The sequence below is a fragment of the Strongylocentrotus purpuratus genome, unplaced genomic scaffold, assembly GCF_000002235.5.
Source record: "Strongylocentrotus purpuratus isolate Spur 01 unplaced genomic scaffold, Spur_5.0 spur5_scaffold_21, whole genome shotgun sequence".
Taxonomy (NCBI): Eukaryota; Metazoa; Echinodermata; class Echinoidea; order Camarodonta; family Strongylocentrotidae; genus Strongylocentrotus; species Strongylocentrotus purpuratus.
The window spans coordinates 29,779,755-29,797,705 of record NW_022145607.1 but is presented as its reverse complement, the minus strand read 5'-3'; the positions used below and the strand labels follow the sequence as shown (position 1 = coordinate 29,797,705).

The 17,951-nt window shown below is 39.5% G+C and overlaps 1 protein-coding gene across 1 annotated transcript in view; it reads right to left on the bottom strand.

Moving 5' to 3' along the window:
- Positions 1-12,199: 12,199 nt before the first annotated feature.
- Positions 12,200-17,951, bottom strand: part of LOC576836 (monocarboxylate transporter 10) — a 34,242-nt gene continuing 28,490 nt past the window's right edge. The window contains exons 2-5 of the mRNA XM_030994460.1: positions 16,794-17,455; positions 16,141-16,281; positions 14,118-14,343; positions 12,200-13,312 (exon numbers count right to left, since the gene is read on the bottom strand). Of these exons, the coding sequence (XP_030850320.1) occupies positions 12,591-13,312; positions 14,118-14,343; positions 16,141-16,281; positions 16,794-17,455 (1,751 nt within the window). The 3' untranslated portion in view covers positions 12,200-12,590. The remainder of the gene's footprint in view (positions 13,313-14,117; positions 14,344-16,140; positions 16,282-16,793; positions 17,456-17,951) is intronic.

The window sequence follows — 17,951 nt, the reverse complement described above, 5'->3', positions numbered from 1 at the left end:
CTCGGGTTAACATAGTATATAGAAATCTAGCCATCTGATTTTTCGAAATTGGAGTCGTGATTTTAGCCATGCCCGTCTACCAGTCAAAAGTCTTTAAAAAGTGCCCTCATACCCGCCTACCAGTCAATAGTCTTTTAAAAAGTGCCCTCATACCCGTCTACCGGTCAATAGTCTTTTTAAATATGCCCTCATGCTGCGATCACCATTGGTTTACGAGTTAAATTGTCTTTTTGTGAGCGCGGACACCATACAATGCTTTTTGCCTGCGATTCCCAAATGATTGAAACTTTAAGTCATTTTTCCAGCGAAGATTTACAAATAGTGTCTCAGATTTTCCGGATGTTTTAACCAATCTTTACTCAATAAAAGAATAAGGTAAGAATTTTTGTTACAATTCGGCATATAAAAGACATATCGATTGCTTTAATATTCGAAGCCTGTCTGTTGGCTCTCGGGAACGTTGCATCCTACCACGACCCCTCGGCGCGCCGCCTAACCAGGCGCGCCTCGGGGTCATGGGATGATGTGCAGTCCCATTGAGCAAATAAAACAGCCAGGCCTCTTAAAGATGAAGTTGAGTTCTGGTCATGCGATTGCATTGTGAAAGAAACGGTTTGAACCGACCAGAAAAGGTTGATCATCTAGCATATAAGAATTTGTGTGTATTGCAAGGTTCTGGAATCATCAAAATGATAAGAAATTTGGCCAAGTCTTGGTATGGTTACAAACACTGTACACAGAAAGATGTATATGGGACTACACGAACACGTGGCGTAAAAAGCCGGCCCCCCCCCCCGATTTTTACGATGTTACATGCATATTTACAATATTAAGGCATTTGAAGAGCCATGCCTTTCAGGGAACATGTCTTATCTGATGTTCTTCCACACTTGCATAATAAGAATGAGTAATGCTCACAAATTATTTTTCACCTCTTCGCAGAACTCAACCTTCTCTTTAAAGCAGTCGATATATCAATACTAGTGTGTGTGTGTGTGTGTGGTGTGTACGGAAGTGTGGGTTATATGTGGTAGTGTGTGTGCTTGTGTGCAGGGGGGGGGGGGACTTTGTGAAGCTTCTCCCAAAAAGGAGAAATTACCAGCACTGTATTGGGCGAGACATTCATCTCCTAATGTGCGAGCACCATGGAAGTCAAGGAGGTCTAGTACAATTTGATGTCTCATTTAGTGTATTTAGTAGAATGGTCTAATGGCGAAATGGTTAGAGGGATAGTTGAGTTATGTTGCAGAGGGCGCTACACAAAATAATTTGTTGTGAGATAATGAAAAACTGAGTTTCAAATTTGAAAGAACATAATATTTAAATGGCAAAATCATCTTTGTTTGATCAAAATCAGTTCAGAGACGGCTGAAATATAACGACTTCTAATACTTGTGTACCACCACAAATATTAGATATTTTGAAAAATTTGAAAAAACGAAATAACGCCTTTTACGTCGTATTTCAGCCAATGCCGATGTTGGCTTTTTTGTTGGCATTTTCGTGGTGCTTATATTACCCACAATTAGCCGAATCATGTTTTGTTATTTTTAATTAAATAATTAATTAACGGTCACCGTGTTTTTTTTGTGTGGAGCTGAATTGGTATGATCGTATTGGCTAAATTTCGCACATTTTGGGGTCTAAAATTACCTTCATAGCAATTCTAGGTTCTACAAGGGCACTATAAATGTCATAGATAAGAATAAGAGCAGTAACCGTGCACTTCGAAGGGATTTGCGGTCTGAAAACAGAACTCGACTATTCCTTTAATACCGATTAACATCTGGCCCCTGGATTGCAAAAAAGATAAATTGGAGATGGATTTATTGCAATATTGGTAATTGAGCCCTTTACTATACAAGACCAAAATATATTAAGACATATCAGTCTACATATCGTACAATCAATTGCTAAGCCCTACATTGCAGTGGTGTGTGGGAGGGGATGGGGGGCAACTATCATTTACAAAGGTACAACATTAAGCGAAAGAAAATCTTAAATTTTGGGCTGCCTTCCTCAATTGTTCGACAATATATTTTCCTGGGTTTATTAGTTTGGAGACTCAATTGAGTGAATAGAAAACCGGCTCCCCCCCCCCCCGGCGACAAAAAAAAAGAATGGAAAAGGGGACAGATTTTTTTATTTTGTGTGTGTGTGTGTGTGTGCTAAAGAAAGCAAAAAAAAAGGTGTTCCTTTCCCTCCCTCCCCCCCCCCCCCCCCTCCCAAGCCAATGAACGAAATATCAGACGACGTAATTTTCCAATTTCCAGGGGCAAAAAAAAAATTGCTCATCTGAGCGTGATTAAATGCCTTAAAACCCCCTGAACTTCCGGGGGCTCTGCTCCCTGGATTTCACCTAGGGCCCAAAATCAGGCACCCGGATGCTCATTTGACGGTAATTTAATGCCTTACACCCCTGAGCTCCTGGGAGCTCCGCCCCCTGAACCCCACACAAATTAGTGACCTACCAGTGCCATAATGTCAAAATATGTTCATCTGACCGTAATTAAATGCCTAAAACCCCTAAGTTTCCGGGGCTTCGCCCCACTGGACACCACCAGGGCCCTGAGGCTTGTCTGACCGTTATAAAATGCCTAGAACCCCTGATCTTCTGGGGGCTCCGCCCCCTGGACCCCACGCCAATTAGTGACCTGCCAGTGTCACAAATAAGTTATCATTATGCTCATCTGACGTAATTAAACCTTAAAGCCCTGAGCTTCCGGGACTCTGCCCCCTGAACCCAACCAATGTCCCTAGGTTGGGCCCCTGTTCATCTAACCGTTATTTTTTGCCTAACACCACTGGGCTTCCGTGGGCTTCGCCCCCTGGACCCACGCCAATTCGTGACCTGCCAGTGTCACGAATAAGGTATAAAAATGTGCTCATCTGACGATATTTTAATGTATACAAACCCCTGAGCTTCTGGAAGCTCCGCCCCCTGGACCCCACGTCAATTTGTGTCTTGCCAGTGTCACAAATAAGGTATCAAAATATGCTCATCTGACAGTAATAAAATGCCTATACCCCTGAGCTTCTGGGGACTCCACCCCTTGACCCCCGCCGAGAAACGTTCAGCGGGGCCTGCATGTAAAACTGGGCTGATGGGGATTTTTTTTTTGTCTACCCCCCCCCCCCAAACGGTGACACTGGTGACACTGCCGGTGTCACCATTACGTACCAATATTTGGCTCGCATAATTTCAAATTTGGGCCCCCCCCCCCCCCCTCAAAAAAAGTGTGGATCCGCTCCTGACCTAGTCCTTACATCATAACTGACAGTAATAATATAGAACATCAGTATAATCAATATACATCAATATAAAACACAGTTTTGATCTTGGGGCCTCACAGTTACAAGGCCGTTACTTTGCCACTGAATGATGACTGTACGCATCGGGGGGTAGGGTAGGGAGCAGCCTCACGAATACAAAAAACAAAGAGAATGCAATAAGTTATCGATAATTTATTGCATTTTCCCCTGGTCCCCAATAGGAAAAATTCCTCTGTACGTGCATTATGGTTCAAGGTATGGCCACACAGAGGAATTTTTCGGGGAAATGCAATGAAACTTTGATAATTTATTGCATGTTCTTTCTTTTTTTCTTTCTTTTTTCTTTTTTAGGGGTATTTGTGGGGGTGCCCCCTTCCCTAGCCCCCGCTGCGTAGGTACATTCATGATTCAGTGGAAAAGTAATGGCCTCGTAACTGTGAGGCCCCAGGATCAAAACCGTGTCCATGTTCTATATTAGTGCCCTTTTGTGATGCATCCTCTCGAATAATGACAATGGCAAATTGGAGAACACTGCAACACAAATACTTTGAAAACGGCGATTATCGCACGATGGATATGAAGCCCTCAACGAGGCAGTGTATACAAAAGGCATAAGGAAGAGTATGTACAATCATCCTGCTGTCAGTATATATTTCTTGACAAATGAATACTGTAGGTCAATTGCCTTCAAATCCCTGGAATATTTTCATGTAAAAGTATCCTCCTTGATGTGTAATAAACCTGTACACAGCATTATTTGTTAAAAATATACGTTAACAGCAGGTTGACTTGGGAAATACTGCCACGCATTAAACGATGAGGGCACTTTATTCACTTTGGGTTATTTTCGAAGTATTTAACTATTGGCTTTTTTGTAAGTTTTATCTGACTGCTTATGTCTGCGCACATGACTCAAAATCATCACGGACTTTCGTAAACATTCCGTTAAAGCTAAATTTGATGGCACTCATAATTTTCCAAAGGGTAGGTCGGTGTACCAAGCACCTTTTCGAAATTCAAGAAAGAACATTGTCATTATCTCAAGAAAAAGGCGGCCGTGTCACTTTGACGCTGTAAAAATGACACTTTTTAATACGAGATTAGTAATCGCAAGAGTTCTTAAAAAGACCAGTAATGGACACTTCGGCATTGTCTGAGTTTATGAGCATGTTTTGAAAGTTCGTGTAACCCGACAAAACGACAACCCGACCTGACGCGAAGACCAGACGGAACGAAATAAGCCGCAATACACGAACTGATCTTTCGACCAAATTGATCGCCCCTCCCGATAATTGCAAAGACAAATGCACTGAATTAAAAGTTTTTTTTTTTTAAGATTCGCCGTTGTAGCTACCTATTATTAAACAAATAATAAAAAAATACAGCCAATATATTTCTATCTGATAACTGCCAATCATGAATACAAAAGTATTAAGAATTATAAAGTATATTTCAACTAACACGTTTGACCATTATGCTGTTTTCTCATATATATGTATAATTATAGATATATTAACGATAATGTGATTTTAAATTCAATTATAGCAGTATTTGTTATTGTCATCAGAGCTGAGATTGCCTGATTAGACATTTAATAGATATATGACTGAATACAATTATTGCTATATGGTATGTAGAATTTATTGATTTAAAAAAAGGCTGAGGTTTAAATCAAATGATCATCCACTTACTATGAACGAAAAGTAGTTCTCATTCAGACGCCGGCGTTATGCATATTCAATGAAAGAATATTATCTTTTTTTAAATACAAATAATGCAACAAGAATTCATTGAAAATGTGTTTTTTTATCTCCCTTTTTCCTTAAATATGTTAACAGTTGAAAGACGCAGAGTGGAAGAATTGGAGTTATATGAAGAAAAGGTAAGGATCATCTTCAAAGACAGAAAATAATGGATTTTAAAAAGATGTATTGCTTTCAACTACAATGTAGTAAATGCACCACGTGGGCATAAATATGCATAGGCTGGGTGTGGGGAATTGGAGACCCTTAAGCACATTTGAAATATTTACATAAATATTAAAAATGTTACACATACAGAAAGTTTTGTATTCTCTTCAGTAACTTCTTTTCTTTATTTGGTAACAAAATTGTGGTCATGATGAAACTGATTAATAATATAAACAACGATTAATGACGTCATCACCAAAGATCTCTCATTACCTACATGTGTAGATAATAAGGGACAGTGACGAATCAATACATTTTAAATACAATTTGAATGAGAATGGGATTGTTATAGTTGGTTCAAACACTTTTTGAAAGAGATACATGCAGCCAATGAACTTACTGTAATTTTGAAACGATTTTAAAACAATGTGGCCCAAAATATTTCCATACATGGACAATTAACCAACCAGCATCGGGTCATTGACTGTCCTCTGCATACTCGACATTCACAACCAACGACTCCCATCTTGAACCTGGTGTCCCCCATTGCCTACACACATTTCTGATCAGACACCATTCATAATGTGCATTGCAACACCCATTCACAACACACAATGGCCATAAGTTTTCTGTGATGGTTGGCACACTTCATAAACTTCCTTTTAAAACTACTTTTTAAGAGCCACCCCTGAATATCTGCATACACCACAACATTCAGGAAAGAAGAAAAATTTGCATATCAGAGCAAAATGTTACGATCAAAATTGCTTCTCTTGGTCAATTTTGCCAATTTTCTCGGAGAAAGAACGCATTGTAGTCTTCGAAATGAATTTGATATATGCAGTAGTGTTGTTAAAGGCCACAGATGGCGCTATAGCAATATTGGAGCCAACACGGACAGACAGTGATGGGTTCAAGCTTGGTAGTATAACCCTATATGAACATGATGAAGTATTCCCAACCCATTTTCAAACAACTCTTTAACCTTTGTATTCGATGCCTTTGGTGAACTTTTTACTTGGGTGGTGAAGTCAGTGAAGAGGATAAATACTGTCACAAGCCTGTGATATTTTGCTATAATTTCAATTACTGCCACTAAGACTTTGTTAACCTTGCAAACGGAAGACCAACTCACACGGATCAGTGTTACACAAGAACACATACAGGAATTACAAACATATGAATGTCGTTAATGTGGGTATCTCTTGCTTCTTGATTATCCTGATAACGACTAAATTGTCTGCCTAACGTCAGCCAATGTCCCTGGATAAACCTGGACCATTGGTTCTGTCCTGTCCCTCAAGTTCAGTTACAGTACAGCTACATAGATCCTAAACACCAACTTCTTGTTGGTTTTAACATACTTACACTGATTCGAATTTGTCCAATGTGGAATCGCAAGTACTATCAGGTTGTACTCTATCAGGTCAGAGAAGATGATAAATATATTTTTAAAATGATATATGTGTGAATGATTGATTGCAGAATTTTGAATTTGACCGCATCGTTTTTAGTAAGTTGGTCACATTTTACAAGTCATGCTCGTCATCCATTAATTTCTTCATGCGATTATGTGTTATACTCGACTGCTTGTGAGTTCGCGGAATGAGCTTGGACAGACAAGTGTGAAAGTCCCTCACAGAGATGTAGAAGCGGGGCCGCTTAGTGTGATTTGATCACGCTGACAGTAGGAGTATCATCATCTCATCATCATCATCATCACCATCATCATTATCATCATCATCATCATCGTGTTTTAGTTTTTTACAAACAGGTGGCTGCTGAAGAAGCATTCGATGACAAAAAGGATGCTGACATGATGAAGAAAGATGTCCTCCAGGCTCTATATGATCTCCTGGCCGAACTCAAGGACTAATAGATAAGATAAGGCAGCGGACACACTGAACTTGGGGCGGACTGGGAGCAAATATATATAGAGGCTTTTCCTGCGCGTTCGCTCGGCCGTTTATTCATTCACGGTTGGGTCTGGACGAGCAGAGACTATGAGTGGTATCATTTCATATTGAAAGGTGTGACGCGTGACCGTTACAGCGGAGTCGAAAAGGACCCTTTATTTTGCATAATTTTCAAGAACATTTTACCCACAAATATAGAAAACATGATCCCTTTTGCACAAGAGCTGGTACACAGATTAGGCTCTAGATCCTAATCCTTATGTTTAATTTATCGAATACACAGTCACAAAAACTAGCCCCTTTTAGTCTGTTTTTGAGAAGAAAAAAAAATGAATAAACGCATTCAAATTGTTGTGAACAAATATCACCCCTTTTCATCAAATTTTGTTTTAAAAAAAATAAAATCCTTTAGTTCAAATCCGCAAACATTCCTTCCAACTACGCATTTTAAGCGAAATTCCTAACTATCATTTGCCACATACGAATTCAATAACACGTGATGCCACTGCGTAGAGACTCAACACATTTTGACAAAAGTTGGATTCCAGGGCCGTTCCCTAGTCTATACCCCCAAAATGACGGATTACCTACATTTTACTAACCCTATATAGGTTTATAACCACTGTGCTAACTGCCTTAACCCAAAACTTAGTTCCTTGGAAGAGATACAATCTTCATTAGGCCTCGTTTCAAAATGACGCGGCAAAACCGGGTGGTTTCTTATGATGACGTAAAATGTTATAAGCGTCACTTTTCTCTTTTTTTCATAACACATAGCTCAGTAAAAACGCGCAAAATTATTTTCTATTCAGTTTTGCTGCTGTTTACCGTGTCTTATCCTAATGAGCCTTTATTAAAAGAGAGAGAGTAAAGTGAGAAAGAAAATATCAACGATTCAGGATACTTTATCCATCGGGGGGGGGGGGGGCACATGTCCTAAAAAGTGCTAACAAGCTCCCCAAAATTCCCCCCATTCATTTCTCTCTCTCTCTCTCTCTCTCCCTCCTTTTTTCTCCAATTCTTTCTATTTTTGAAACGTTTATCTAAAATACAATTTTATGAACCGGGGTTTATCATGGCGATATTTTTGCTATAAAGATGATATCATTCTTTACTTTGAAGTTTTAGAGGTTCATCTCAAACGGACACGCTTATGTAACTGAGCAGACTTTCCTACCCTGTATTGACGAATTCTTTCATTAAAATTGATCTATTGCAAAAAGAACAATTATTTGGTTTATTATTCTCTGTTGTCCTCTCATGCGTAATTACTGATAAACACAAAGGTATTCGGTTGATACACGTGTCTTTTGTTATTATTCTTATTATCTGTTGTTATCAAATTGTTAAGAGAAAGGAAGTGAGTAGAAACGGCATGAGGGGATCTTGCAAAATTATTATATAAATAAATGCCGTGAATGATAGACCAGAAACCAGAGTGGGTCTGCCTAGCAGAAAACAGTAACTATTTTTCATATACACAGCAATGATCCATGAACAAAAGTGTGTCAGAAGATTGATATCAGTCTTGCACAGAGTGGTGGGGGCGGCCAAGGGCCCTCAAGAGGCCCAACATTGATATAGATTAGCGAGTATCGTAAATGGATCAAACCAGGTGGAAATTGAGAGCATTACACCCTATACCACTAATGACGAATACCAGACGTTTTAAGTGGTGGGTTGTACCCGCCAGACGTCACAGAGTTGCCAATTTGTGTTCGATCGATCCCAACTTCAAAAATTCACGACTTCTTATTTTTAATTATTTTTAATCAGGTCACAGTTAGCTCAAACTTTCGAGTACCTGTTCCTCTCATTTTTCTGCGTAAATTGAAACCAACTTAATATAACAGACGGCCTCTACAGTCTTTAGGGTGAGGCAGACAGAGAGATCGAGGTAATGACAGAGAAGATAATAAGTTGAGATCAAGCGAGAGAAGAGAGAGAGAGAGAAAGAGAAAAGGAAAGATGGAGAGAGAGAGAGAGAGAAAGAGAGAGGAGAACGGGAGCCGGTGAAAAAATTGAAGAGAGGGAAATAATGAATTAATTGGTTAGTTCATCAACTAATTATTAATGAAAATAAAATAAGAGATGGAGAGAGAGAAAAAGAGGGAAAATTGGTAGATAAAGGAAAAAGAAAATGTGAACTATGGGAGAGTTTAACTTAAAGGGGGAGAGAGGGTGATAAAACTGGGGAACGAGAGGAATGAATAATAGAATAGAATATATCATTTATTGTCTTCTTCCAAAACAAAAGAAGAAACTTTCCATCCAGGCAGGTGAAGCATATCACATAAAATTCCACAATTTGTAAACAATTTTTAATATAAGTACATTCAATATATCAAATGCATAAAAAGTACGAATAGCTAAATAATACAGACATATTATACAAATTACATAGAATATAAGGTTAAATGGAAGAAGACTATTAAAAGGGAAGAAATAGAAGGGAATGTAGAATGCGGGGATTAAATGAGAATGTAGCCCCGGGAAAAGTAACTCGTAAAACCGACCCCTCGTCCCCTCCTCCCCCCCCCCCCCCCCACCCCCCACCATCCCGGGCACAGATAGACTAGGGAGAGAAATGGAATGAAGGAAGGAAGGAACAAAAGAAAGGAAAGTAACAGAAAGAAAAGAAGAAACGAGAGAGGGAGAAAAAGAGATGAATTAGAGGAAGAAAAGAGAGTCACGAGAGAAAGGAAGGGGAGACATTACATAACATATAACAAGGGTTTAACAAATTATTGGGGGTCAGCTGCACTGCTGCTCGGAGGAAAAGTACACAAAGTAATTACAAATGACAACTACAAAGTACATGTTGTGAAATCCGATTCATGATCAATAATTAAAAAAATGGAATGAAAATAAGGATTTATTTTGTTATACATGTGCATATAATTATGTATACATTGTTGGTCATAAATGTGGAACAAAAAAAATGTTTACCCTAATTTATGGAATGATTTTGACAATGATTTATTCCTACTAGATCTAGATAATAGTATACATTCTCAGATTTTATTGGGTAATAATTTGCGAGTGTTTGTTTTGCGTGATTGCTAAAAGCATGTGTGTGCTACTGTGCTTATCAACTAGGGGTTCTACGTCCATATGTCATAACTGACATTTATGAGGATTAATGCCTCATAAAAGGGCGCTAATATAGCACATCGACACGGTTTTGATCATGGGGCCTCACATTAACGAGGCCATTGTTTTACCACTGAATCATGAATGTACGCAGCGGTGGCTAGGTAAGGGGGCAGCCCCTACAAATAAAAATATTTAAAAATTTAAAAATTCTATTTACTAGCAATAATTCATTGCATTTTGCCACGATTTTTCTGTTTCTCTTTCTCTCGCACTCTCTCTCTCTCTCTCTCTCTCTCTCTCTCTCTTTCTCTTTTTTTTTCTCCCTCTCCATCTTTCTATTTTGTTTTCTCTCTCTCTTTCTCTTTCTTTCTCTCTCCCTCTTTCTTTTCTTTCTCTCTTTCACTCTTTCCTTCTCTCTCTATTTCTCTCTATATCTTTCCTTTATCTCTCACACACACACACACACACACACACACACACGCACACACGCATAGTTATGATATTTCACCGCTTTCTTTTCGGAACCCAACTTACCCAAAGAACAAGGACGTCAACGAGACACAGACAATAGGCTTAGATATTCCATGACTGAATTCTTTATTGCACATCGTAATGAAAAGTTTTAAAAGCAACTACAGCTGATGTATGAAAAATCAATTCGATTGCATAATAATGTAAGGCACACAACAGTCTATCCATCGAATTGTTCTTGTCATTTCTATTTGCATAGAGCGCATAAAACGTGCGGTTTTAGACTTTGCGAAGCGTTCAAATTCTTCGTAAGTCTGCCAAATATGTCCATGATATCTAATCGCGATTTTCGTCCTTATATCTTAGTATTCATAAACAAGCCTGTTACATAGATAACTTGGTAAAGGATTTTAAATTAGCATTGTGGGGTGATATTATAGCACCGTGATATCGTTTAAAATGTAATGTAACTCACTGACTGATCATAGACACAATATTCTTATTGCGTCGGAGAAAATGTACCTGGTACCTACAAAATGTATTATATCAACATTATTTCCTTTTTCTTTTTTATTCTAGATAGACAAAATTATTTAGGGAAAATATTGTTTTGATATTAACCAACCTGTTTATATAACAAAAATGTTTTAGGTTAGGTCATCGGCGTAACATGTTGCCAATAGGCCTATTCACATTGTGGGAAAAAAACAATTTTTTTTTTTTGGGGGGGGGGGATTAATTACCATATACATCCATAAGAACAGTTAATTGTAATGTCTTGTGGCTGCTCTACATGCGTTATTAGGAGGCGAGGAGAGTCAAAAAAAGAAAAAAAAAAGGAATAATTCACCGGTTTTGAGCGCGAGCATTCACACTGCAAGGAACGGTGGAGTTTAAAAAAAAACGACACTCAAGATGTGAGTTTTTCAATTTGGTTTGTATGGGTGGTTGCCTAACTACATGTACTTCTGAGAAAAACTCCGGATTGTGAGAAAAGCAGTATCTGCCTGCAGTGTAAACGCAGCTGTGACTTCATTCACCCAGATTTCTAAAGGAAACTGTCCATTATCTGTGCATATCAAAATAAACCCTCTATTGCAAAGAAAAACATTTGAATAGTCGGTATACCTTTCAATATGAATACCCGTCATCTTTAAAACTGTCTTGGTCCTATCAGGATGATTTAAAAAATTCTAAATAATGGAAGATCAAATGACTTCAATTGAAAATCTTTAAATAAGTGGCACAAATCCCACTGAGAATACAATTGGAAAAAGAAGGGAAAGGTTCGGAATTTTGAAGGGGAAAAAAAAATTGAAAATGCATAATTTCCCTATCCCGGGAGTGGGACCCCCTCCCAGCTCCTTTGCACTTCATACTTATGTTATGCATATTAGAGCACACTCGCCCCAGCCACCCCTGCCCATCCCCCCCCCCCCCTCCTTCTACGGCACTTATTTTTAACTTGAAATCGCTACATGCGTTACTGTGGCTCCAGTGGTTTCGATGGGAATGATTCCTGATAATGATGTATCATTTCATGACTACGCGCACTTTTGACTTTTTGCATCATTTCTAACAGGAGATGTTGAGGTTTACATAACTATATGATAATATCTCTATGGAATATGATCTAAAAGACAGATAATAACTTCCAATATAGACACGGGAGTTCCAAATAGCAGTGTGAATAAAACATTCTTTCTATAACTCTTAAAAATCAAGCCACTGATGCTCATATACAATTTTTTTTTACAGTTCATATGTATACATTTCGATGTATTACAATATATATACATTTATTCTGTCATAAAATCAAATTCTATTTTCATAAATACAACTTTTGGCAAAACGAAGCTGAAATGAAATAAAAGCGGCACGATCAAAATCGCAAACGTTTGTTTCCGATTAAACAAATTAAAGTCTATAAAGTTGTCTCTCTGTCCATGACATTTATCATACTTCCAAGTTCGTTTGTTTGAGAGTCTAATCTGTGAAAGATACCATTCATCTCAAACTTGATGCCTCTGTCTTTAGGGACACGCCCATTCGGACTCCCATGGTGGTTGCTTTGGTTTCGATTACGCTGAGCGTACGGCGATCTGCTCCCCTCCTCTTCCAGCCCGTACGCACCCGCTAGTACCCCCTTGTCGCTAAATCCCTCCGTGTAGACACCAGCGTATTTGTTGATGTCTCCGTTGCTATGGACACCATTGGGATGATGGTTGCCGTTGCTATGAGGAACATGGTTTTCCATGATGAGGCGAGTATCGCTTGGTGACATGACATCTCTCCTATAACTCCTCCTCCTCCCGCGGTCATCCTCTAGGCCACGCCTGTCATCAAAACCACCATCTTCCATCCTCCCGCCTCTCAATCCTCCCTTCCGAACATCCTCATCCCTGGAATCCTTTCCACCCATTGCCTCCGTCTCCTTGGTAGCCATGGCTGATGTCGTCTCCCTAGGGATCATCATCTCTCGCTCTTTCTCCTCCGCGGCGGCGGCGGCGTCGGTCTCGTTGACGACGTCCTCTTCGCGTGGTGGCTCGGGGCGCAGGAGGAAGAGGATGCAGGCGGTGACGATGGGTGGAATTCCCGAGCAGATGAAGGCAATGGTGTAAGTACCAGTTATGTCATAGATCAACCCTGTGAGGGAAAGCATGAGCTTTGTTTTAGAGTAAGCACGAAAGATTCTCCACCAGCGAATTATTCTGGATAATTGATTTGATTTATTTTATTTCTCATCACAGTATTTTCCATAGCTGCAAACTAATTACAACATTATCATGATAATTGAACAAATTGTATACTAAATACATTGTCAACGTAAAATACTTAAATTGTAAGACTAAAATAAAATAATCATAAAGAAGGATTGCCAAATAGGCTATACAAATTGAAGGTGTGGTAATCCTTTATAAAACTCAATATTTCCTATATACAATTACGAAAGTCAGAATAGATTCATGCTTTGGGTTAATCATTGAACAATAGGGAAATAGATTTGAATTAAATCACCGTCTGGTTGCTTAATTACAAGCATCTATATTTTCTTAGCAGTCAGGTAAAATAACCACCACCACCACCTCCACTACTTTTCAAAATAACGTTGAGAAAGAAACAAATTCTTACATCAAAACATGCAAAGACTGTATCAAGTTCACCATTCTTCGTCTACAGATGGCGCTCTCACATAAATATGTGGTCGCAGATTTATTTAATTCCTATACTTCCAAGTATTCTATTAATCATTATTAACCAAATGGAAAGGTTGTGTAAAATTGAAAAATCGCTTTGATAGAGTTTTAGATTGTAGAAGGTGCAGGGAAGTTATTTTCCCACTGCCGCTACTGATCTTGAAGGTACGGATCTTGCAGCTCTATTAACATTGGCGAAACTCCTATTTTGACAAGTGACTACTTCACTTACAGACGACCTGATAGAAACTCACCTGCAACCGGTGGCCCGATCATCATTGGTATGGACATGAGACCGAGGACAGATCCAATCGCTTGTGACGCCCTCTGCGGCCCGACCAAATTGAAAGCAATGGGTCCCATCATCGAAACGAATGCACCGTCGAAGATCCCCATGATGAGTACGATTACACAAAGAGCGATGAAGTTACGGCAGACCGGCATTAGCGTTGTACAGACTCCGATTACCAGGAAGGCAAGCTGATGAAGGGGAGAAGAAATGCGTTTAATCTCATGTAAGCCGTGTCTGAATGAATTCCAAATATATGATTATTACATTGGATGATTCCCAATCCTATATTGTTAAAGGGATAGTTGAGTTCTGTTGAATAGGGCGCTACACACACAAAAATTGTGAGATAATGAAAAACTGAGTATCAAATTTGAAAGAACATACAATTTAAATGACAAAATCATCTTTGTTTGATCAAAATCGGTTCAGAGACGGCTGAAATATCCATAAATATAACGATTTCTAATTTTGTGTACCACCACAAATATTCGATAATTTGAAAAAGCCGTTGAAAAAACGAAATAGCGCCTTTTACGTTGTATTTCAGGCAATGCCGGGGTTGGCTTTTTTGTGTTGGTTATATTAAGCCCAACCAGCCGGCCCATGTATTGTTATTATTAATTAATTAATTAACGGTCACCGTATTTTTTTTAAAGTGGAACTGAATTGATATGATCGTATTGCTAAATATCACACATTTTCGGGTCTAAAATTACCTTCATAGCAATTTAGGGTCCTCAAGGGGCACTAGAAATGTCATAGATAAGAATAAGAGCAATAGCCATGCACTTTGAAGACAATTGCGGTCTGAAAACAAAACTGAACTATCCCTTTAGAGACGAGCGGTTTGAGAGAGAAAAGGCAATCTCATAAAGAGGAAGAACAAATACGTGTACATCACATTCTCAGCTGCGTGTATAATTGAATGAATATCTGTAAGGCTATTCATTACATTAGACGATCCTATGCTCAAATCATATTCCCCAAAGCATGCCATTTACAAAAATACAAATCCATCATAAACAAGTCTGCCAGGATGTGAAGCAGAATAATAACAGTTACTTATGAATTGCCAACATTACAGCCAGGGGATGATCAAGGTTTAATAATATTGGATTCTTATATAGCGCACGTATCGACCTTGCAAGGTCCTCAAGGCGCTCCAACATTACCCGGCTATGCTAGGCTGCCGAATTCGACTGCCGATTTCGACGCTCACAGCATTTTAAGGAATTCCTTCCTACCGGTACCCATTTAACACCTGGGTGGAGAGTGGCAAATGTAGATCAATGTCTTGCCAAAGGACATTAGTGCCGCGGCGGGACTCGAACCGCGGACCTTGTGATCGACAGTCTGGCGACGTATCCACTCATCCACGACACCTCTACTAAGGTTTCTAAGGTTTCTACCAGGTACTTACATTTCACTAGCTTCGAGCAAGCTCCCTTGATGCACTGAAAGTATTCAATGGTGTTCAATGAATGACTTCCCCCTAGGTTCTCACTTACTACACCAGGGGCCCGTTTCATAAAATTGTTTGTCTATAAAAAATGCTTAATTTCTAGGAATTTCTATGATAAATTTGCTCTCAGCCAATCAGATGCTTGATTTCAGTAGCTTATAACAGTAGCTTGTAACTTGTTATTGATATCAAGTTTTATGAAACAGGGCCCTGGGCAGCGAGCAGGAAATGTAGATTGTTGTCTTGCTGCGACTGGGATTCGATCCACAGTCCGGTTACGTAACCACTAGACCACGACCCTCTACAGACTACAAAACCTCTACTCCAACCGATTTCCTTGAACTTCCGAGACGTTATAACCTACGCCAACGCTTGTTTCATTATTATTTTATTTTCATTTTTTATTAAAACATCTTTTAACAGGATAACATCTATCAGCTCGCAGGCTGTTTTACATAATGGTCCTGCATTATAACGGACCCTATGAAAAACAATGTTCTTGTAGATAACAGTGTTCTCATACCTGTTGAATGTAGACAGGGTTGATCTTTGGATGGTCGCTCAAGAAGCCTGAGACAAGTCTGCCGATTCCCGACGTAGCACCAAGACACATGATAAGAACCTCTGCCCGAGCTTCAGGAAGTGTGTCATTAACATGTTTCACCTGGGAGGAACAAATAGATGGGAGTACGGTTAATGATATCATAAGGGTTCAGATTTAGTTAGGTCAGAGTATTTACCCAACCAAAGGAACCCTGTGGGTCAAAGTGATGTAGGGCAACTACTAAGTGGTCTCGGGCGGTCCCAAGCTCGAAAGCGAGTTGATGCCATTTTTAGGGCATTTATTCTTAGTTATCAAGTTAATACATTTTAAAGGTCCACTTTTTCTTCACCTACAACCATAAAGCAGTCAGTTGAAATAATATCTTGATTATCATCATAATGCTCTTCCTTATTGAAGTCATCGCCAAATGGGGATGGGATGTGTGTCTGAAGAGCCGTAACCCAACGTACCTTGTGACAAAGTGAGGCATGGTTCAACCTCGCTTTAATCATACGAATGCACCATGGATGGCTAATATAAACGAGTGTCAGGCGAGAGTGTTTTCAAGTTTTTAGTGGTCATATTCCCTCTGATTCATCTTTGGTTATCTAAACAAGGTAGGGTCTACTCACCAGATGAAAGAAAGGCACGAAATATCCAAACAGTCCTAGCGGCACACCAATGGCCCATATCCTGTAGTTCCTCACCTTCCAGATACTGACATCGATGATACTGCTACAGGAACACTTGGTACATTTCACCCTTCTGCACCACCTTCCACAGCATCCTCTTCCTTCCTGAAGGTCATCATCCTCCTCTGACCTCCGGACGGAAGTATAGTCCTCCTTCAGGTCAAGGACCTCAACCATTTCCGGTCGAGGACGAAAGGTCAGGCTGCCAAGAAGCATGACGAAGATGATGGAGCTCTGGAACCAGAGACAAGGACCAAGGCCATGGCTGTTTAAGATCTCACGCATGGCAATGGGTAGGACAATGGTAAAGATGGCACTGCCGAAGGTGACCAGTCCATTCGCGACACCAAGGCGCTTTTGGAAGTATATCCCCAGAATGTATAAAGAGGGCTGATAGGCGAGGGCAAAGCCTAGACCCATGGCGAATCCATACGTGATGTACATGTGTTCGATTTTGGTTGCGAACGAACTAGCCAGGACACCCGCTAGAGCGAGGGCGCTGCCTATGACGGCTGTAGGTCGGCAACCTAACTTGTCCGTGATGACACTGGCAAAAGGCGACATGAAAAACGTGAGTCCTGCACAAACTGCGCCGATCCATGCTGTAGCGGAAAGAAAATAAAGGGGAATGATACAATGTATTCCATATAGGTCAAGTAATAAGTCCTCAACATATATATAAATAAATAATAAATAAAAAAAAGAGAGAATGTGAAACACACGGTTATCACAGAAAGCGTGACCATAGGTCGAAAGTTATGAAGTCGATTGTGCAGTCGCATACTTTCACAATAACGAAATATATAGCTTATGTTTGAACAATGCACAGTGGTAAAGTCTGAAAAGAATTAAAGAATGAATTGTTGTTCTATTTAGTTAAGATTTTGTCAGAATTTTTGTTTGAGAATAATTCAATAGCAGATAATTAATTAAGATTTTACATAATAAAATGTAAAGCGCATAGACATATTTTGTATGCTTTATATTAGATTTCGTCATATTTCACTGTCAAATAAAGGAGGTTATTCAATATCAAAGCATATCTGCACTAGTTTGGCCAGGTGAGGGGGGGGTGTAAGACCTCCATGCATTGTCACT